We start from the raw sequence: 22,860 nt of genomic DNA, 5'->3' as shown, positions 1-22,860 counted from the left end.
GGACCCCTGCATTTTGTGTCAGGAATTAGGAAGGAATGTAACAACTGTTAGGATGACTTCTGCCCCTGATTCAGACTGTGTATTGCACATGCAAAAAGAATTTGCGATAAGAGGCCATCCATTTGGTTTTCTATCAGTGCAGAAACTGGAGTCTTTTGACTTTGATAATTCTATGTCGTCTTTGTTTCTGATTGATGCTGAAATCACAGACATGGAGGATCACATCTTCTTTGCTCATGAGGTTGACAATGATCACAATGAGCCTGCATTTTCTCATCTGCACGAGTTGGGCCTAGATTTCAACAGGCTGACACATGTCAAGCATAGTTGGTTCACTGGCTTAGTGCACCTCGGTGTGCTGAGCCTGTCCAATAACAGAATAGCACAGATTGACCAAGAGTGCTTCGCAGGTCTCCCTAACCTGTTGGTGCTGAACCTCGAAAACAACATGTTGCGGGTTGTAGACCCTGCCTGGTTCCTTGGTACAAGCATGGTCAATATGCTATTCTTAGGGGCAAATAATATCAAAAACCTTCCTCAAGGTATTTTCAATGAGATGCAAATCGACAAGTTCAGCATGCAGGGAAGTGCTATGTCTTGTCTGGATTGGGGGGCATCAGGCATATGGCAACAGCAGGAGCTGTCAACCTTCTATGTCAGTGGTGACAGGTTGGCAACAGTACATGATGAAATGCCACATAGAATGGGATGGAGCCTTGCCTTGCATGATGGGTTTATCCAATCCAGACAAGTCATATCTGTCGAGGTGCCCAACTTCTTCTTCTGTGTCAAAAAGGACAATCGAAGAAGTAAGACACCTCTAGAACTTCGATGGAAGTTTGATTCTGTGAGGAAAGTACCTCGCCCCACACAGAAGCACCAAGGGCCCAGTATATGTTTCATGCATTTTGTGGATAGTTCTGTGAGAAACATCACCATCCAGCCACCTTTTGTTGTCTTTATGATTCATGGCCACCCACAGAAAATGGAACGTTATTACGAAGGGAAGTGCAAGCAGGTGTGGGAACACAACCTGGGCATTACAGTAGCCTTGAAGCCTGATAACTCTATCTTACAGCTGGTTTCTATGGGAGTGGGGAACACAAGCCAGGCAGATGTTGCCATAATGGTTGACAACACACCAGATACACAGACAGTCAGCACCACACATTCAGAAGCCAGTCAGAATCACAGCAGTTTCCATACACCCACTACCAATACACAGCAGCTAACCTGCATTCTGCTTTCCAAATATGGTGGAACAATTTCTTTCAACATTCCTAAAATCTCTTTGAAGGCCCACAAAGAATGTCCTGTGTATAAAGGTGACACGACAACAGATCAAGCAAGCTTTCCAACATCCAAACCTCAAACCAGGAGCCCAACTACAGAAGAGCACAGGTCTTTGACCATGACAAACCAGTTCCAGAGTATCCAGACGATGATGGCATCAATGTCTACGATGCAGGCGAATCCTCAGCAGAACACATCAGCACCTGAGACTCTTGTCATCCCAGTTGTTGTCTCGACAGGGGGAATTCTGTTATTCTTACTCCTTGCAGTGTTGATTCGGAGGAATTGCCTCCACAAGATCCCACAAGACAATTCAGTCCAGACACCTCCAGCTATTGTCTCCTGTAGGTCATTGCCTGCAAACCTCCAAACTGTTCAGTCTATTTCCTATGGAAGCTCAGACACTAGTACTGTGTCTGCTGCTCAGGACCATCTGCTTTCTGTCCCACACACTTATTGGGAGATTCCTGATCATTTAGCTGCTGCTCAGAGGCCCCTTCCTGGTCTCCCAAACACTTACTGGGAGATTCCAGATCATTTAGCTGCTGCTCAGAGGCCCCTGCCTAGTCTCCCCCACACCCTAGAGTCAGACAGTGATGATGATGATGAACACATTCACTTCTACAGTGCTGTAGCAGAGCCGTCCCTTCCTACAATCACAAAGACTAGGCAAAATCAACAAACATATCTAGAAAGCAATGGTGCTACTTCATACAGTAACCAGTCAGCTGGCAGGCTTCTTCCAATATATAGAGTGGCTCTGGGAGACAGGTACCATCGTGTTGCTGCATATAGAAAGGCTTACACCAACTGGTCTCAGGTAGTCTCAGCTGTGGAGGGAGCCCAAAACACACCTTTCCAAGCTCCTTTGGATCTAGCATTGCCGAACACTTCTTGGCCATTGGAGATTCAAGGGGAGGGAACCCAAACAGCATCCCTCCCCCTTACAATACCAAACACCTACTGGCCATGGGAGATACGATCTTATGACACCCCACGGCGGGCGTCCCTCCCCCTTACCATACCAAATACCTACTGGCCATGGGAGATACGATTTGACAACACACCACGGCGTGCGTCCCTCCCCCTTACAATACCAAACACCTACTGGCCATGGGAGATACGATCTTACAATACTCAACGGCGTGCGTCCCTCCCCCTTTCAATACCAAATACCTACTGGCCATGGGAGATTCCAGGGAAGGGAACCCAAAAAGCATGGCGTGCGTCCCTCCCCACATTACCGAACACCTATTGGCCATGGGAGATTCCAGGGGCGGGGGTGGGGACCTAAACATCACAGCATGCGTTTGTCCCTGATTCCCTGGAGAGGGAACCCAAAACACACCATGAACCTCTTTCTGCACTGGCTATCTTAACTTAAATAACATTGGATTTCATCAACCAAAACAACAGTATTTTTTTGGTCGGAACAAGGTTCGTTCAAAATAAATACATGTCCATTATCAGTATAAAACACACAATGGAAAAATGAAATTGTTCCAAAATTTACTTCTCGGCTTTCAAATGATATCCTGTCCATCAATAAAACATGAGGCAGCATCTCATCATTTCATGGTATGGCTGAAAATTGATGTCTGGAAATGAGTCTGTCAGGAAGAAGAGTTTTCCGAGGCCTGGAGAATTTGGCATTCCTCTGTGACACCACACATATTTCTATGTGCCTAATCCATATTAAAATAAAACGCACAGTGTCACAGTGATCATTAAAAGTCAGACCTTGCATACACCAAGGCCAGAACAGGCACAGCTGCATTGGGAGGAGCCACGTTTTCTGACTGGAAGGGGATCTTCAATGTTTTCTACCGAAAGGTATGTCTCTGTTTTAAAAAATTGTGATGTTACATTACAGTACTAGACAGACAGACAAACACTGGTTAGTGCCAAGTGATAGTTTGTTCGGACCCTTGTACTGCCTAGTGGCACACAGGGCAGCAAGTTTCCTTGCTGTTTCAGTAGCAGGGTATATTTTTGCAGGCAGGGTTTCCCAGCCCTTCTCCTTAACTTGCTTGAGGCAACTTCTCCGACCCATACCCCTCATTTTGTGCCCCTTCCAAAAGATGGGTGCAGCCCCAACTGAGATGCCTTTTCCAGGATTGAACCGAGTCTACCAGTTACTAACTCATTGGAACCAGGAGCTCAACTGTAAGACTGTTACCAGTTGAGCTATCGGGACATCCCCACCATTGATACAGACACCTGATATTTAGTGATAATAGTGATATCTATGATTACAAAGAGATGTATCTTAATCATAATGTCTTTTAGAATGGGTGCTTCTGTGATCATGCTATATTATTTGGTACTTTTGACAGCATGTACAGCTTCAGCTAGCCTCTGCTGGCCCCATTGTAACAGAGATGCTTGGTCCAATTGTGTGCATGACACCATGATCATACCTTTTGGGCGCGACAATGCCAAAAGCGTATGCATCTTATGTAATGGTAAGGAAGGTAGTGCTGTTCCTGTCAGTAATATTCCTGCTGAATCTTGCTTGCCTCAGATGCAAATGCATGCTTTTGCATTAAGACGCAATCCAATTGGTGTTCTATCAGCAAGGAAACTGTCAGCCTTACACTATTCTACTTCTAGAATAAGTCTGTCGTATTTAGTTCTCATAGATGATGAGATTGAAGAAGTGGGGGAAAACACCTTCAGTGGGTTTAGGAGGCTATCTAGGTTGGGCTTGGATTTCAACAGGTTGACACATGTCAAAGAGAGTTGGTTCACTGGCTTGCAGCTCACTTTCCTGACCTTGTCCAATAACAGGATAGAACAGATTGACCCAGGGTGCTTCAGGAACATGACAACGCTTAGATGGCTGAACTTACAAAACAACAAGTTACGGGTTGTAGACTCTGCCTGGCTCCATGGCCCAAACCGGTACCTGACATACCTGAACTTGGGGGGCAATAGCATCAAGAGCCTTCCCCAGACCATATTCGAAGGCATGAAAATTGACGAGTTCTACATGCAGGGAAGCGCTATGTCTTGTCTGGATTGGGGGGCATCAGGGATATGGCAACAGCAGGAACTGTCAACCTTCTATGTCAGTGGTGACAAGTTGGCAACAGTACATGATGAAATGCCACATAGAATGGGATGGAGCCTTGCCTTGCATGATGGAATTATCCAATACAGACAAGTCATATCTGTTGAGGTGCCCAACTTCTTCCTCTGTGTCAAAAAGGACAAACGAAGAAGTGAGACATCTCTCGAACTTCGATGGAAGTTTGATTCTGTGAAGACAGTACCTCGCCCCACACAGAAGAACCAAGGGCCCAGTGTATGTTTCATGCATTTTGGGGATAGTTCTGAGAGAAGCATCACCACTCAGCCACCTTTTGTTGTCTTTGCGGCTCATGGCCATCCAGAGAAAATGGAACGTTATTACGAGGGGAAGTGCAAGCAGGTGTGGGAACACAACCTGGGCATTACGGTAGCCTTGAAGCCTGATAACTCCATCTTACAGCTGGTTTCTATGGGAGTGGGGAACACAAGCCAGGCCGATGTTGCCATAATGGTTGACAACACACCAGATACACGGACAGTCAGCACCACACATTCAGAAGCCAGTCAGAATCACAGCAGTTTCCATACACCCACTACCAATACACAGCAGTTAACCTGCATTCTGCTTTCTAAATATGGCCAACCAGTTTTCATCAACATTCCTAAATTCTCTTTGAAGGTCCACAAAGAATGTCCTGTATATAACGGTGACACAACGACAGATCAAGCAAGCTTTCGAACATCCAAACCTAAAACCAGGCCCCCAAATACGGAAGAGCACAGGTCTTTGACGATGATGGCATCAATGTCTACGATGCAGGCGAATCCTCAGCAGAATACCCCAGCACCAGAGACTCTTGTCATCCCAGTTGTTGTCTCTACAGGGGGGATTTTGTTAGTCTTACTCTTTGCAGGGTTGCTTCTGAGCAGATGCCTACAAAAGTTAAGAAACAAGAGCCCACGAGACCATTCGTTCCAGACACCTCCTGGAGGTATTGTCTCTTGTAGGTCATTGCCTGCAAACCTCCAAACTGTTCAGTCTATTTATCATGGGAGCTCAGACACTAGTACAGTACACACCTACTGGGATATTCCCGATCATTTAGCTGCTGCACAGAGGACTCTGCCTGGTCTCCCAAACACCTACTGGGAGATTTCTGATCATTTAGCTGCTGCACAGAGGCCTCTGCCTGGTCTACCAAACACCTACTGGGAGATTCCAGATCTTGTAGCTGCTGCACAGAGGCCCCTGCCTGGTCTACCAAACACCTACTGGGAGATTCCAGATCTTGTAGCTGCTGCACAGAGGCCCCTGCCTGGTCTCCCAAACACCTACTGGGATATTCCCGATCATTTAGCTGCTGCACAGAGGCCCCTGCCTGGTCTCCCAAACACCCTAGAGTCAGACAGCGATGATGATGATGAACACATTCGCTTCTACAGTGCTGTATCAGAGCCGTCCCTTCCTACAGTCACAAAGACTAGACAAAACCCACAAACATATCTGGACAGCAATGTTGCTTCTTCGTACAGTAACCAGTCAGCTGGCAGGCTTCTTCAAACATATGAAGTGGCTAGGGGAGACAGGTACCGTCGTGTTGCCACATATAGAAAGGCTTCTTCATACAGTAAGCAGTCAGTTGACAGGCTTGTTCAAACATATGGAGTGGCTAGGGGAGACAGGTACCATCGTGTTGCTACATACAGAAAGGCTACTTCATACAGTAAGCAGTCAGTTGACAGGCTTCTTCAAACATATGGAGTGGCTAGGGGAGACAGGTGCTGTCGTGTTGCTACATACAGTAACCAATCAGTTGACAGGCTTCTTCAAACATATGGAGTGGCTAGGGGAGACAGGTGCTGTCGTGTTGCTACATACAGTAACCAGTCAGTTGACAGGCTTCTTCAAACATATGGAGTGGCTAGGGGAAACAGGTACCGTCATGGTACATATAGAAAGGCTTACACCAACTGGTCTCAGGTGGTCTCAGCTGGGGAGGGAGCCCAAAACACACCTTTCCAAGCCCCTTTGGATCGAGCATTGCCAAACACTTATTGGCCGTGGGAGATTCAAGGGGAGGGAACCCGTACAGCATCCCTCCCCCTTACAATACCAAAGACCTACTGGCCATGGGAGATCAGATCTTACAACACACCACGGCACGCATCCCTCCCCACATTACCAAACACCTACTGGCCATGGGAGATTCCTGGGAAGGGAACCCTTAACACACCACGACGTGCGTCCCTCCCCCTTACAATACCAAATACCTACTGGCCATGGGAGATACGATCTGACAACACCTCACGGCGGGCGTCCCTCCCCCTTACAATACCAAATACCTACTGGCCATGGGAGATACGATCTGACAACACCTCACGGCGGGCGTCCCTCCCCCTTACAATACCAAATACCTACTGGCCATGGGAGATACGATCTGACAACACCTCACGGCGGGCGTCCCTCCCCCTTACAATACCAAATACCTACTGGCCATGGGAGATATGATCTGACAACACCCCACGGCGGGTGTCCCTCCCCCTTACCATACCAAATACCTACTGGTCATGGGAGACACGATCTTACAACACACCACGACGTGCGTCCCTCCCACTTACAATACCAAATACCTACTGGCCATGGGAGATACAATCTTACAACACATCACGGCGGGCGTCCCTCCCTCTTAACCAGCGTCCCCGCCAGGTTCTTGAAAGTATGCGTCCAAATATTTCTGAGGGGGGTATTGAGCGCCGGAGGCGCGAGACGATCGCCGCAGGCGCTCGCATTCTAGGGGGTCCGGGGGCATGCTCCCCCGGTAAAATTTGGATTTTCAAACCCTCTAAAACACAATTTCCCGCAATTTGAGAGGAAAATCATGCGCTTGAGATTGGATGTCGGTTGCCTCTTTTACTCCCGTAATTCAGTAATCGACAACCGCCCTCTCTCAGCACGGGGAATCAGCCGTCAGTGATCTGGCCCGGGGATAATTTCTCCAGACACGAAAATTTTTGGATTTTTTATGCTTCGCAACAGGGCTCTAGCCAGTTCGTCAGCCCATGGAAAAATTCTGCCAATTTCTTCCGTCATTGAATAAAAGAATGTCGACCTCGTGCGATCGATGTTGCGCCCTCCCTCATCAAATAGTTTTCCGAGACGATAAAATAACGACGACATCACACTCACGAATCGGTGGGGTTTTACAAGGCCGTGCTGTCATTTTCCACGAGCGTGCGTTTGTTTCCTGCGACCTCAGGTAACCCCGTTTTCGGCGTGAAATCTTTGGCTGGATTTATTTTTAAATAGACCAAGAACGTTATACATTACTCGAAGGAGGACGATCTGTTGCCTCTTTGGCAGTGATCAGTGCCGGGGTAGCCTTGAACTAGTAGCCAGAAAGACGTTCCAACGTGCTGGGCGCTGCGATCGACGGTCCGTCTTGGGAGGGGGGCGTGCCGCACCTTGTGCCACGGAGGCCAACGCCAGTGCACAGCCGACTCGATCGACGCTTGACAACAATATTGCGGCCCCTTTTCTGCCACAAATTTTGTCTTTTTGAAACAAAAGAAATTTTGGAAATAAGAAATAAAGTGTATAGTTTTGGATTCTTCACTTATTTACCGCGCACCGCTTTTTTAACTTGGATAAATGGGGAAACTTTAATAGTAAATTGTTAGCAGCTAGGGAAGAAACTTGCCAGACGACACGGGCGCCTAACAATATCACAAAACAACGTCACGTGCGCTAATACTCTGTAACTTTTGTATTTTCTCCGGTGACCAATCACAGAGTACATCATTACATTTATCAAACGCTGATTGGTTATTAAGATGATTGGATTTGGACCTAGACTGCTTGGCGCCGGCGGCCTGTTGTCAAAGAAACCGACTGCCAATCAACTGCCCACAGCGTGAGAACTTTTGTTGAGATGTGCAACACTCGCGCAGAACAGTTTGTTTGTTCAATACTAGTATTAACCACAAATCTTTAACAAATACATGAAAATGAGGACAAGTAAGTATCATGTTAAAATCAGAATATAAAATCTGCATAAGATTTCTTCCAGTACTAGTAGTGTTACAGAATGCTGGCTGTCAGATGTAACGTTATTTCACGGACTACAAATAATTATATTGCGCAACAGACAGCACTGGCGCGTGGCTGGGTGTGTTGCACATGGGTCTGCTAGTTGTACAACGTGCCGCGCTCCGCCCCATGGGATGACCGGAAAGTGAACAATTTGAAGTATAAATAGTAAAGGTACGATTCCTTCTTATAAAGACAGATTTTCTAAAAGATTCCAGATACATTTTGTACACTGGTGGTACAGGTCAGCCTTTCTTACAGATTTTTTTATGGACGCATTCAGCCGAGCCGAGTGCGTCTTTCCAGAAAAAAATGCGTCCAAAGACGTAAAGACGTATGCCTGGCGGGAACGCTGCTCTTAACCCATAACACACCATGGCATGAACCTGTCTCTGCACTGGCTATCTTAACTTCAAGATTGCATTTCATCAGCAGATTTATTTGGTCAGAACAAGGTTCGTTTAAAATTAATGCATGCCTATTATCATTATAAAACACACAATGAAAAAACAAAAATGTCCCAAAATTTCTTTCTCGGCTTTCAAATGATATCCTGTCCATCAATAAAACATAAGGCACCATCTCATCATTTTATGGTATGGCTGAAAATTGATGTCTGGAAATGAGTCTGTCAGGAAGAAGAGTTTTCCATGGCCTGAGGGAACGGGCATTTCCTCATCTCTCCATGCATATTCGTATGTCCCTTATCCATATTACGATAGTGATAACATTGGAGCATTGTGTACAGCAACAACTGGACAATTTTTTACATTGTCAAACAGGAGTAAACAGAATATGACTGGAAATGTCATTTATTGAAAAAAAATTCTTATTCACTAGATGTTGAAACTTCTCAGTAGCCCCATTCTATTTTGAAAAAACAACAACAACTGTTTTTCCAGGTTTTTAACACATGTATAATATACATAGCCGAACAACAAAGCTGCATCTGCTGGAGCCGCCTCACACGTGGCATATACATGTAGTTGCCCCTGTGAGACTTAGTACTCCAATAGACGAGAGGGTGGAGAAGGAATTGCACACCCCTCCTTCACCATAAAAAGTCATGTGCAGGTCAGGCAAACAGGCAAATGCCTGTCTGCCTCCTCATCTGTCAAATCGACAGGAGAATCCAAAATATATATAGCCTTCTTTAATCAAAATTTTTCGGCAGTATTTGTGTGTCTGTCCATATGTCAACACAATAAGTCCAGAATATCAGGATGGATTGTCTTGATACTTGGTATGTGGGTATGTCTTGATGAGACATTGAAAAGGTTACATTTTGGGCCCCCTAGCAGCGGAACTTCCCATTTTGATATCTGGTGACCTGACAAACAATTGCAAGATATGGTCAAAACTTTTGGTTGGTATTTAGCCCTTGTGGTTGGGAAGAAGTGACATAAGTTTCTTTGGAATGCAACAAAGGACTTGTTTTCTTTCATTTATGTCCATCTAAAACAACGTTTTTACTTTTAGTGGCAACATTTGAGTCAATTTTTTTTAAATCTAGAAATATTTTCACAAGTAAAAAACAACATGAAAATATCAGTGCTCTTGTGGCTTACATAGATCATTGATCAAGCAAGGGACCACTCTTTTCACACACAGGTTGGGATCCCAGAGGTTTGTACATGTACCAATAGGCCCCCTCAGGAGTGCAAAGGTTAAAGGGACATAATGTAGAAATATGGCGCCAAAATTTCAAATATTCTGAACTTATTTCTAACTTATCTGCATCATTTTATCACATTTCTAGTGCTTATTAACAACGTCAAAGTAAGCCGCGACCAAATTCACTTACTTCCGGGTAGCCTACCGGAAGTAAGCCAACCGTAGATTTCCGAATCGACCGTTGCGGTCGCAGATCTTTGGAGCGTAGCGGGACTTTCAACAAACTTCAGTAATGATTCGAGCGAACCACCGAACGCGTTCTAAAGCGCAATTTGGCTCGCCGGCGAGTTGAATAAAATGGCGGACAACTCAAGCGGCGAAGGGAAGTGCGCATATTTCAAGACATCCTCACGGCTCAACAAAGTCGTAGTCATGCGTTGTAAATATTGCTGTTCAGTGTAATAAGGTAGACTCAACTCATTATGTAGAGAAATGACTGAAAACAATGACTTTAATTTTACATTATGTCCCTTTAACGTACAGTGTAGTTACATTTACATCTATGCTATAAAAAATTCAACATTTCTTGATTACATTCAGCGACAACACAATTATTCAATGAGCATAGATTTTATGCAAAATATATATTATATGCCTTTCTGTTTTTGAACTACGACTGCTACTATTCTACAAATCATCATACTTCTAGTTCTTGATTCCTGTGGCCAGGTCAGTTGCCTGTAGTCAGGAACTGTTGTATATTCCAGTGTCATTGGTGTACATTGCAGTCAGGGCTCTAGCCAGCGTCCGTTTTTCCGTCAGTTGACGGAAATTTGATGCGTCTGACGGAAAAATTTTAAAACCAATCCGTCAACCTTGATGGACAAAAATCCTTGGTGGAAGCTACAGGCGGCTTGGGGACGCCGTCCACGGCGGTGAAAGCCACACACTGTTTGTTTTGCTATTACTATGATTGCTGCCAATGTGTGTCGGCGCTCTTTTGAATACGATAATCTCATTAAAACCGGTTTTTCAAGGTCTCAATGGCAACATTTACTACTTTGTAGTGTCATAGGGAAAATTCATTTTCGCGGTTTTCACGACGATTGGAATTGGCTGACGGAAAAAAAATTCGAGCTGGCTAAAGCCCTGATTGCAGTGCAATCTCAAATCTACTGCCAACTGTATCTGCTGAATGAAACTATCACATTTTTAAGCATATCATTTGCATCCATTGTTAGAGTCTTAATAATTATGAGTTACTGATTGCAGGTACATCAGTATTGTATAATTCATTGTTATAGACATTGTAGGTTTGAAGTAGTAGTTGAACTTTTATCAACCATGCATTTGTTTATAGATTTTGTGAATTAACCATATATAATGTTAGAACTAATTCTGTAGAATTTATGTAAATCATATACATCATGCAAATGTATGAAGTATTGACTTAATAGCAGCATATTTCGGACAATGGACGTTTATGTTCATCATCTATACTATGTAAATGTGTAAAGTATTGAATTAATAATAGTGAAGAACACTTTCAAGCCCGGTTTGAATTGGAGCTCAGCCAAAAAAAAAAGAAGTGAACATCTACATGTAGTAGTAGTAGTGTGCATCATGTGGTTATGGACCTGAAAGATGGCAGTTTGAATCCTGGCAGTTGTTGCTTGCTGACAAGCACCGCACTGGACGCTGAAAAGGGTTGCAGTCTTCATGACGGGATGCTAACCCATGGTCAACAGTTCTTTGCACTTGACAATTAACATGCAAGGGGAATTTCTCCAGATCAATGTCAACCTTAGAACTGTATACTGTAATTCACTTTGTCTTCTCGGTACCAAACTTTCATGGTCTGAGAAAATTTAACTTGTTCTCGTAACCAAATGTTCACTGTTGCTGCAAGTGCACATAAAAAAAGTCTGTGAATTATTTGTTATCAGTAATGATAAGTTCACGTTACAGTCGTCACCGTGAAAACCGTGAACATAACAGTACATTGAAAATATCAGGAATTACAGTAATCTATATATGTTTTTCCTAATATGTAGGACCAGTGGAAGATTAGCTCTTCTCTGAGCACAATAATTGCTAAAAGATCACTTTGCATCATTCAGTTGTACAAAACTGCTACATGCTACAGGGAGCCAGTTTAACAACATAAAATTAACCATATCCTGCTATTGACAAGCTGAAATGGAGACTAAATACTTCAAACCCATCAGGGGTGGAGCCTTCAGCTGTGACTGTTCAGAGTGCTCTACACAAAACTAGAATATATATCAAAAGACGAATGATACAAATATTGTGGTGTATTGTATCTGAAAGTATTACTGTATCTTTACATTAGGTCTTCTTGTGTCTTCAGTGAATCAGACACATTGGAATACAGCCAAACCTGTATTAGGGGCCACCTCTACAGAGGGGCCACCTGTCCATAGTGGCCACTTTTTGTCGGTCCCTTGGGTATTTTATGTACAAGTTGCCACCTCTATACAGAGGCCACCTGTCTATAGTGGCCACATTTGTCCGGTCCCTTGAGTGGCCGCTATGGACAGGTTTGACTGTATATTGTACCCTCAGCACAATTTCTCCCTGATCCAAACACAAGCAGGGTTCTTCTAGGTTTTTAAAGGAAAGCATTGGAAGGGAGTGGGATGGCCTAGTGGGGGATGATGTGGAATTTTAGAGTATTCTACGTTAAAATGGGGCAGTGTAGCACAGTGGTAGTGCATTCGGCCCATGACTGAGAGGTCGCCGGTTCGAATCCGCCTGCCGTGTTGCCGGTCTTGTGCCCTTGGGAAAGGCACTTTACACGACTTTCCTCACTTTACTCAAGTGAAAAATGAGTCGTCCCTCGGATAGGACGTTAAATGGAGGTCCCGTGTATGGGGAGAGCCATAACCCATGCACGTTAAAGAACCCCCACACGTGCGATGGTGCGGTGTGCGTTGGTGCAAATCCTTCTGTCGGAAGTTGGTGATTCACTTCAAATCACCCGGATGGAGGCCTGGCGAACCTCTGTCTCGTATCAGCCACATGGTGATCTACATCATTCACCCGGACGGGTGTGTCACCCCGTAAGGGGCGGCATAACCCGTCGTTGTGCGAACATGTGCGAACATGTATATAGGGCTCCCTTGGAAATCAGTTACTACGTTAACTGAAGGGACTACCCTAAAAGATCAATAAAAAAAAAAAAAAATCTTGAGGCTTCCTGATTGGCAATCCTACTATCAGCCAGTACATGTGACCAAGTAGTATGCTTTTCATACCGAGGTAAGGGCAGGCCCACCACCGTGCATGGGGTCACAGCGCCATTGTTCCCACAAGAAAAAGACGTTTGTGTTAAGTTCAAGTGGGTTTCCCATATAGTGTGTTAGACGTGAAGTTCAGGTTCGTGCAAGCAGCAGAAGGCAGACTGTTTTCGAACCCACCTGTGCCTTTCTATGGCAGATGAGCCTTTTTGCTGTATGAGGGTTGCCTTCAATTGAGCAACTGAATATATCATCCAGGGACAGTATACACACGCGTGTATGGTAAAGAAAAAACTTACATCATACTACTAGTAATAGTCTCTCACTCGGCTTGCCTTAATAGCACTGCACTACCATATAGGGAAACTTATAATGATCCATGGACATACAGAACAGCAAAATGTTCACTTATAGCATATTGTAATACACATAGATTGTGCAATGACAGTGCTATGTCATACCCAGTCAATGTGTATTTTTCTATGCACATGTATATATATACAATGTATATTCATCACACCAGGACAAGTTACAGCTGAGGGCTCCATTCTGATGGATTTTGGGTATGGTTTAGCTCTTTCCTTTCTTAAATCACATAAATATCTTCAAGTAATAAGGGATTATTTTAGGAACTGGCATCCTTTTGGCATGTAGTACACCAAGTAACATTTTACTACATCGTAAATGTAGAATACAACACAGTGTATTCCGCATCAACCAAGGTACCAGCCCGGCCGCGCGTCGGATCGCCTGATGACCAAAGGTTATTTAACCTGCGCCAACGACTATATTCTTTAAGAACATCAAAATTTTGAGAAAAATTTGAACTCCCTTTGCTTGCATTGGAGTGTGTTCTATTTAATCGGAAGATGGAAGCCTGCGCGACACAATTGAGAAGCCTGTGTCATACATCATCACCTGGTCCATATAACACCTGTATCAAATGTTATGGCTGCCTAGGTATGACATAATACAAGTTATGCATTGAGCACCGTAAATGCAACTTTTCAAGTATTGTACTATCCCCTGATTTGGGAATGTTGACAGTCCACATTACTTAAAACTGTACCTAGAAAATTAAAGTACTTTGCCTTTTATCGTTTACCATGATCTGACATATATAGAGAAGTAGATGCAACTCATATTCTTAATCTTGCTTTGATCAGTTACATTTCAAGCTGATTTGTGTGCGTTTGTGTGTTTGTATGTATTTTCATGTAATGTATTTCATAATGTTGTTGCTTTATTTTCAACAATGTTTAGAATTACAGGTAATATCCACAATTCATGTATTAGAAAGTTGAAACAAGTGTTTCTGAAATGTGTTTGCATAGAAAGAGAAAGAGGATAAAGATTACTGTTTTAATATTGCATACTCATACATGTATGACAATGAAAATGTTGCAAAAATTGAATGTGCAGATTTAAAGGACATTATCTACACACTATTACTAGTATGAAATAGCACATAATTCACTTAAAAAATGACAAGAGGCTTGGTAAGAAACTAAGTGCACGTACCAAGTACATGTGTTCACATTATTTTGTAAAGTAATGTTGTCTCTTCTTCATTTACAAGTATCTTCCCACTAGCTTGCAATATAAGCATTTTGAACTTGCCTCTATTTATATATTTTATTAATAGAATAAAGTAATTTGGTGTCACATTTACATTGTGGGCCTGACTTTTTGGAGTACTTCTTGGTAGGTATGAAACTAGTAATATAAGGTGTGACCATAATATACATAAAAGCCTGGGGATGGAATTGAAGTGAGTGTGTGAGTGTGCGTGTGTGTGTGCATGCGTGTGTGTGTGTGTATTTGTGTGTGTTTGTGTGTGTGTGTTTGTATGTTTGGAGGGGGCACAAGTAATCAGAACCAGGCTTTTAGCCAGGATTTTATCATAGGGTATCCAAATTTCTTGCCGTTCGGCGAGCGCTGCTGGTGCGAGTATTGAAGGGGGTCTGGGGACATCCTCACTCAGAAAATTTTGAAATTTATAACTCCCTGAAACACCATTTCCCACATCTTGAGGTGCAAATTTGGGGGAATGAAGTAAATTTACTGTCAGACAGGCCACATGTGACCTGTAGCATCCCTGGTCAACCAGAATTTCATGCTTGTAAGTGGATGTGCTCCCCAGTGTAAGGGCATACAATTTGAGTTATTTTTTTAACAGGCCGTACAATGTACGCCTGTACGGTTGCCTGGCTAAAAGCCTGATCAGAACCCTGTACATGTACCTATCAGAAATATGCCCATGGTCATATCAATATCTGGATCTGTAACTCAGGGCTCAGGCTCAGGCTAAAGCAGATCAGATTATTCAAAATGCCATTGGTCAATTTTTTTACGGTGGCAAATGTTGGCATATACATGATGGCACATTAGCTCACCAAATCTGTGCGTATTTTTCGGCACACTGTTTGACAAATTAACTATGGGGCTTGATGTTTGTCACTCCACTGTAAGGAAAAGTAATGTAAAGTGCCTTTCCCAAGGGCACAATGATGGGGGCATGGCGAGTATCAAACCCTGAACCCCACGGTTCTGAGCCAAACGTTCTACCACTTACGCCACACCAATGCCACTATCACTATCAGTAGTTGCCAGCAGTATAAATCTTTAGAATTACCTTGTCTAACTTTTTACTCCTGATGAGATGAGAGGCTCGGTGATACTGCCCTGTCAGGAACATACACTGGGCCAGCCAATAGATATCCTGGCCTTCTCCTGGAACAAGCATGTCAACATGTTAAAATCCTTCCTACACCTTTCACTGTAACGTTAGTTCACCTTTATCCGTAGGGTAACCTTTATCCGTTCTTTTTAAGAACAATGTATTTAGGGATATCAAGTCGAAAGATGGTGGTTTCAAACTGCAATATCTTGAAAATAGTACAATTTGAAACTATCGTAAATCGACTTGATACCCCAGGATACCCTGTTTAGTAACTCAACGGATATAGGTTAAAGGCGGATAAAGGTGAACTAACGTTATAGGAGTTGTGCGGAACTTGTGCCCATTTCCAGTTCTATCGGGCTACACTGGCTACTGCATTCTGGATTAAGTTTAAGTTAAAGTTGCCTGTACACCAGTTCTGATGCTTAGGGGTGGTGCCCATCCCCATTTCTGAAGCCCTTGGGCCACACATTTGTGCAAGTCACTACAGAGGCAACCGGACGGATTATGAGAAATGATGCTAAAAGAGTGCAATACATTTAGCAGCAGTGGTACATGAAATACTAAATATTTTTATCTAAAAAGAAGACAACTTGACAAAAGTGGCCATAGCAACAAATGACACAACATTAACTTAAGAAAAGCCAAGACCTGGATGCAAACATAAAACATATTCTCACCATTTGAAAGGGATGAAACTTTGTCTGCCCAGAAAAGTGCAGAGCTGTACTGATGCTGTGGGGAAAAGGTAATAAAATTTAGATGTGGTAATTAACAGTATGAAGATAAGGCCAAGGTTATTAACAACATGTTCCTGTCTATTTTTAGAAGTGGCTATAGCCAAGAAGTCTACTCTACTCTACTCTCTACTCTACTTTACTAGTAATATAATGATCCTATATTATGATATATATAATATTATGATCCTGTCAACAGTGCAAATTTTTCTAAGTGCTGAAGTATCATCCTGTCAATGGTATGAATTTTTCCACCATTGAAAAGACCATCCTGTCAGTAGTGGACTCTGCTGAGTCTACGGGAATCTACCGAGTGAGCCAAATTATACAGTATCTCATCCTGTCAATAGCAACACGTTTTTTTACACACTATTAACATGGGCATCCTGTCAATAGCTAACCCTAAGAATTGTACAAAAAGAATAGAGTGAATGCAAACAAAAAATGACAACAGATTTCTGCTTCAATCTCGGCCATTATGTCTAGACTAAAATGGCACGTAAAATAATTTGTATGGAGAAGTTTTAAATATTATAGCCCCCCCCCCCTCCCTCTTTCTGTGCGATGACTGTTCTTAGAAAGCTTACAACGCGCAACGAGGACTAGAAATACAAATAGAATTAAAAATTTTGACTTCAATACACATATAAACATTTGATACACCTACCGCATCAACATATTGCCTCACTAGTGTCCGTAATTTGTCCAAATTCACTAAAATTTGCCCAAAATTTGAGTCCATAATTTCATCGCCCGCCATTTTGAGGGTCAAAGGTTACATGTGGGAATCTAACCAATCACAGACCCTCATTCCTGTTGATGGGATGTAAGCTCATCTGTGATTGGTTCCTTTGGATTTGGAGAGAAGTTTACTTCCGGTTGTCCGGTAGCAACAATCACTACAACAAGCAGGCAGTGGAGGCGGTGGAAAGGTTGGGAAGTTTACTTCGTTTCTACCGTTTTATCGTTATTTCCCCATGCATGTGTATTGAAATATGGATTTTGCAGCAATAACGATCTCCTACAATGTGAAGATAGGGCCGAAATTGCCCTTCTTGTTTTGTTGAAGGCCGTTTTATAGACCAAGGAGCTTTCATCAATTCAACTTGCTTTCATAGTGATACATGTAGACACAGATTCTAGACACAAACTCAAAACTGGTTAGAAAGTTTTGTACAGAACTACATGTAGACTGTCAAAATCTGAGTTTCCTTAGGGCATTGCTGGAAATTATGTTGGAGATCAGCAAATATAATCAGAAATGGCAGGTGCAAAAAGTTTGATGTCACTCTACTCTTCCTTCTACTAGATACCTCAATGGGACACAATTTTATTAATATTCATTCATATCATTATGTAAAAGCCAGATGTGTTGTCGATTCTGTAATATCATACATCTCCGTATCAATTTTATATGGAGACACTCAGCTACTACAATGTGACCTGTTTCTTCAAGTATAAAAGCTCCATGGTTTCTTGTATTAGAGCTGCAGTGCATGAACATATAAATGACAATAAAGCACGAAATTTTTTATTGAAAATGACAAAGATGCAAATAGTCATCAAATCATGTCCATGTATCGGGTGGTGAATTCATATATACAGGCTACTTTCTATGTTACAAATCTAAATTGCTGATTTCTCTCTCTCTCTAATATAATAATACATCAAAAGGACGATAAATACACGATCATGCTTGACGGAGAATCAGATTGATCAAAGTATGAAATATGTAAAACAGCTGATTGCAGCTTATACGTAAGGGAAAATGGCGGCTAGTGCAAATCCTTTGTACGTATCTGTATCTATGTAGCCGGTATATATAGTAGCCCTTCGCTTCGCAGGCACGCGGTGTGGCAGCAGCTGGTCATTTTACACCGAACGGAAATATGGGTTCTTGACGAATGTTTTTAAACTCTTTTTTTCTTTCTTCTTATTAGTACTGTAGTTACATACCACCCATTTCCAAGATGTCGGAGCCAGAAACGCCCCCTATGCTGGGCTCCCCAGAGATGGAAGCGCAGGCCCATGCTCTGGTGGACATGGTGATAGAAAATGCCAAACAGAGGCTCATCGAGGAGGAGAAAGAGAAGGAAGCTGAGCATCAGGCACAGGAGGCTGTGATGGGGGTTAGTAGAAGCACTAAGTGTTGACTTTGCATTTCTCTGATCATGACATTACAAAAGTACATCAACTCTCATATAATAATTCCACCGGGTGCCATAATACCTCCACATAAAAAATTGTTATAAAGGCCTTCTCAAGATTGTCTTGAAGTTGAACACCTAAATATCACAAGTCACAGTATATACCTCGTGAGGATTACTGAGATGCAGCATGATTACATATCTGTAAATCAGTTTAAATTCATGTATTTTTTTCTCATATGGTGGTTACTTTTTTTTATTTTTTTTATGTAGCTTGTGGTGGAATTATGAGAGTTGATGTCATATAGAGAGATTTCAAAAGAGCAATTGTATCATCGATCTGTGTATCTGAACACCCCATATCTTACTCTTTCTACGTTCACCTTTGTATCAACTTTTGGTCTAGTAAACTTAGACTTAGTACAGGCAAAAAAGCCAGGTTTCATGACATTTGTTGTCACCAAATTGATTCAGTTTCTAACAGCTTGCCTAAAATCCTCAGATTCTTACATACAATATAATTACGGAGCATCTGGAAAACAAGAGGCATTCTGCAAAGTTTCTTTAAATATTTTTCATATGCCTTTTTCAGCAGTCACTTTTTATCATATAACAATGATGTGTTCTACAACAATGCTTGTCAAATGACACATCTGTACATTGTTTATTATGTCATCAGGTAGTGATTCCATTGTTAGTTCAAAGTAGATGTTTCAACAAGAAGTTCTAGAACACTTTTGTTCTTGGCAGTACAAGAACAGCTTTGCCCTTGCTTTTGTTTATTCTTTCTCTAAAGCATTTCCCAAACCTCTATCTCCCAGTGCACTTTCTACTGGTGTGAATGGCACCATGGCTGGGGTAAGTTCACAACTGTCAACTCAATATCATATAAAGTTAACACTAGTTCAACTTTCTCTTAGGGGTGACCCATTGTTTTAAAGATGGTATTTAGGGATATCAAGTTGACTGGCTGTTCTTTCAAAGTAGCCTATTCTGAAAATATTGCAATTTGAATTCACTGTCCGTCAATGTAATATCCCTAAAATTTTGTAGAAACCATGAATATAGAATGTAGGTTGCCCCACAAATAAAGGTGAACTAGCGTTACTTTCAGTTCCAACTTAATACTGATCATCCCACTTTATCTGCTATCAAACTCCTTCTGTGTCCTTCTTTAACGCTAGATATTTCTAATCCTCACTTTTCCCTGCCTTCAAGTTTTGCTGTACGAGAGAAATTAGAATGTGTATAACTATAAGTGAATGTATTTATGACAATGTCTCAGGGGAGCCCTTGTCATTTACAACCGTTCCTTTTTTTGTTTATTAATGTTTAGAAAATGTTTGGTACATGGTAAAGCTCTTGTAAATACAACCAGAATTGTACTCACATCCAACGTTTTGATGTCTGTCAGACACCATCATCAGGGTTAGAATGACTGGAAACTACTTCTTGCTGCTACTTATAGCCATAGGTAGGTGGCGCTAGCTGCTAGAATGCCATCCGAAAATGTTTGTGACTCAGTTTATAGAATTCAGTGAATAGAGATGAGGGGGGATTCAAACTGAGTCACGTTTGGGACAGCATTCTTGCTGCTTCAGGGCCACCTACATATGTACCTACATCGGCTATACGTAGAAGTAGATCCAGTCATTTTAACCCTGATGATGGTGTCTGACAGACACCTACATCTTTCATGACTGTACCATACTTACCATTCCTACCTCAGACCCAGAAGTATGGTTACTATGACTACCTGATGCTAGAAGACAAGGAAGACTACGCCGTCAAAAACATCACCTGGCCTAAGGCAGAGGAGTTTGACATCAAACTAGGGGACGAGAAGATCAACGAATTTATTAAGGTAGACATGTTTACACTTTTTTATGTCTGTACATTCAATCAAAATATTTTCTTTAAATATTTTTGTAGACAGGTTGAAATTCAACTTTTAGCAAGAAAGGGTATGATTTTGTTTCAAACTATGTCTTGCATAGTAACATTAACATGTGTTCTGGTCGCTGCATTGCTTTTCAGGCAGTTTCTGGTTTTCTTTTTTAGTGAAGGGCGTCCCAAGGACACCTAGACACCTTCCTACCTACAAGCTTGTTCATTGCTACAATCACTAAAATGACATGATACATTTTTTATGAGTCGTTAAGAATAATCCTAGTGCAAAACTCTCAGGGTATCACATAGTGTGCATGGTCCAGCAGGACTGCCTCTGGAACTAGGAGCAGTTACTAGTAGGTTGATTCTGGCTGTGTTGTTCACCTGACATGCACACTACAGGAAAGGGTCCATAGGACTGGTCGTCTGGTCCACTCTTTATTGCCCTTGTCGGAAAGCGCCAGGGGAATTTCCCTGGTACAAACAAACAAACAATGAACCTGTAAATACTGTACATAGTATCTGTCACCACCAGTGGAACAATAGCTCTTCAGTGAGCTGAATTGGATCCTTGTCACGTCCACTTTCTTTCCCTTTAGACTCCTGATACATTTGTTTACTTGTTTTTGTACATTTGTTTACTTATTAATCTACATTCGTTTACTTGTTATCCTTTCCAAAAGACGTGGGATTATGAAGGCAGCTGGCTGTACTGCATCGACTTCCTGCAGGAGGAAGACCACGAGTACGACAAGCGGTATCGTTACCGCGTACGCTGGAGCATCCCCACCAGGAGGAAACCCATCCCGCGTGCGACGGCCTGCGTCTACTTCACCATCGAGGTGTCCAAAATCAAACCCAAGGTGAGGGCAGCTCCTGTGGTCATACAATGTACATAAGGCCCTATCTAGAAGTCAAGAAGCTTTATTTGTTTTTTGAATGGCACAAGGCACCGAAAGTAAAAATTCGTCCGAGACTCAACCATATTTTTCACCTAAAACTCTTCCCCATCACATTGAATGTTAGGGACCTTCAAATATCGGCTGATCTTTTGAAAATACGTACATTGATTGAGAGTACACCAAGCATACTAGTATATCTTCTTCATGTCAGCTCTGTGACAGGTATTAGGATAAAGGGGTCTCTCACTGGACTGAACTATGTTGGTGTTGATGCTGAATTGTAGATTGAATTTTTGTCACCCATTTTTTGGTCATGTAAAATGCTCAAGTATGACTAAAATGACAACAAAACACACAAACTGACAAAGTGTAAAAAGATTTGTTTTTATGGATGAAACTCGTTGAGCTCTCTGTCAAATCACTTGCTGCAACAACAATGCCAATGTGCAAGTATGACTAAAATGACAACAAAACATGCAAAGTGTAAAAAGATTTATTTTTATCAATAAAATTTGTTTAGCACTCTGTCAAACCGTTTGCTACAGTGACGATGCCAATGAAAACACATTCACAGTTTTGGTGAGGTACCCTTTATGTAGGATTCCACACTGTTCAGCAGGAAACAGATTTTCATGACTATTCAACTGAATCATTGAAGAAGGAAGACTGCAATCTTATCTTGAAATTACTTTTCTACAGAATGCAGACAGTTTATTATAGAGTGGGAAAAATTTCCTATATCCGTTAATCCAGTTGTTTTGTTGATCAAGCAAGGAAGGCAGGAAATGTTTTTTTTTTTGTCAGACACAGGCAATTCACTTGTGCCTGGGGGCAGGATGTGTGCCCATTCTTGTTACATATTTGCTCCATGTGCTGATGGTGAAGCCTCTTCATATGCATTAGGGGTGTGGGCAGTGACTGACACTTTTTGAATCGATTGTCGTGGTTTGTTTGGACCAAACTTTGGTTTGGACGGATTGTTTGGTTTGGATGGATCATTTTGTAGGTCAATCTTATCGAGCCATTCTAAAGGCCCTTTTAAAAGCCATTGTTGCATAACCGAGTCAGGATGGCCGAGCAGTCTAAGGTGCTACGTTCAGGCCACAGTATGGTACTGCAGGCATGATTTTTTTGCTCCATATTTGTCATTCCTCTACCAATAACTAAAAAAAACACTTAATATAAGTTCAATTTGTCCATGGGTACGTTTACTT

General features: G+C 42.3%; 2 protein-coding genes across 2 annotated transcripts in view; one reads left to right on the top strand and one right to left on the bottom strand.

Annotated features, from left to right (window-relative positions):
- LOC118427404 (cell division cycle protein 16 homolog) overlaps nucleotides 1-17,549 on the bottom strand; it is a 32,879-nt gene extending 15,330 nt beyond the window's left edge. Inside the window, exons 1-3 of the mRNA XM_035837186.1 lie at nucleotides 17,375-17,549; nucleotides 16,651-16,705; nucleotides 15,923-16,020 (exon numbers count right to left, since the gene is read on the bottom strand). Coding sequence (XP_035693079.1) covers nucleotides 15,923-16,020; nucleotides 16,651-16,705; nucleotides 17,375-17,467 — 246 coding nt within the window. The 5' untranslated portion in view covers nucleotides 17,468-17,549. The remainder of the gene's footprint in view (nucleotides 1-15,922; nucleotides 16,021-16,650; nucleotides 16,706-17,374) is intronic.
- Nucleotides 17,526-22,860, top strand: part of LOC118427406 (A-kinase anchor protein 14-like) — a 6,730-nt gene continuing 1,395 nt past the window's right edge. The window contains exons 1-4 of the mRNA XM_035837187.1: nucleotides 17,526-17,639; nucleotides 18,648-18,836; nucleotides 20,584-20,718; nucleotides 21,428-21,607. Of these exons, the coding sequence (XP_035693080.1) occupies nucleotides 18,678-18,836; nucleotides 20,584-20,718; nucleotides 21,428-21,607 (474 nt within the window). The 5' untranslated portion in view covers nucleotides 17,526-17,639; nucleotides 18,648-18,677. The remainder of the gene's footprint in view (nucleotides 17,640-18,647; nucleotides 18,837-20,583; nucleotides 20,719-21,427; nucleotides 21,608-22,860) is intronic.

The sequence above is a fragment of the Branchiostoma floridae genome, chromosome 12, assembly GCF_000003815.2.
Source record: "Branchiostoma floridae strain S238N-H82 chromosome 12, Bfl_VNyyK, whole genome shotgun sequence".
Taxonomy (NCBI): Eukaryota; Metazoa; Chordata; class Leptocardii; order Amphioxiformes; family Branchiostomatidae; genus Branchiostoma; species Branchiostoma floridae.
Note: the sequence above shows the minus strand (reverse complement) of the source record. Positions and strands in the feature narration are given on the sequence as shown.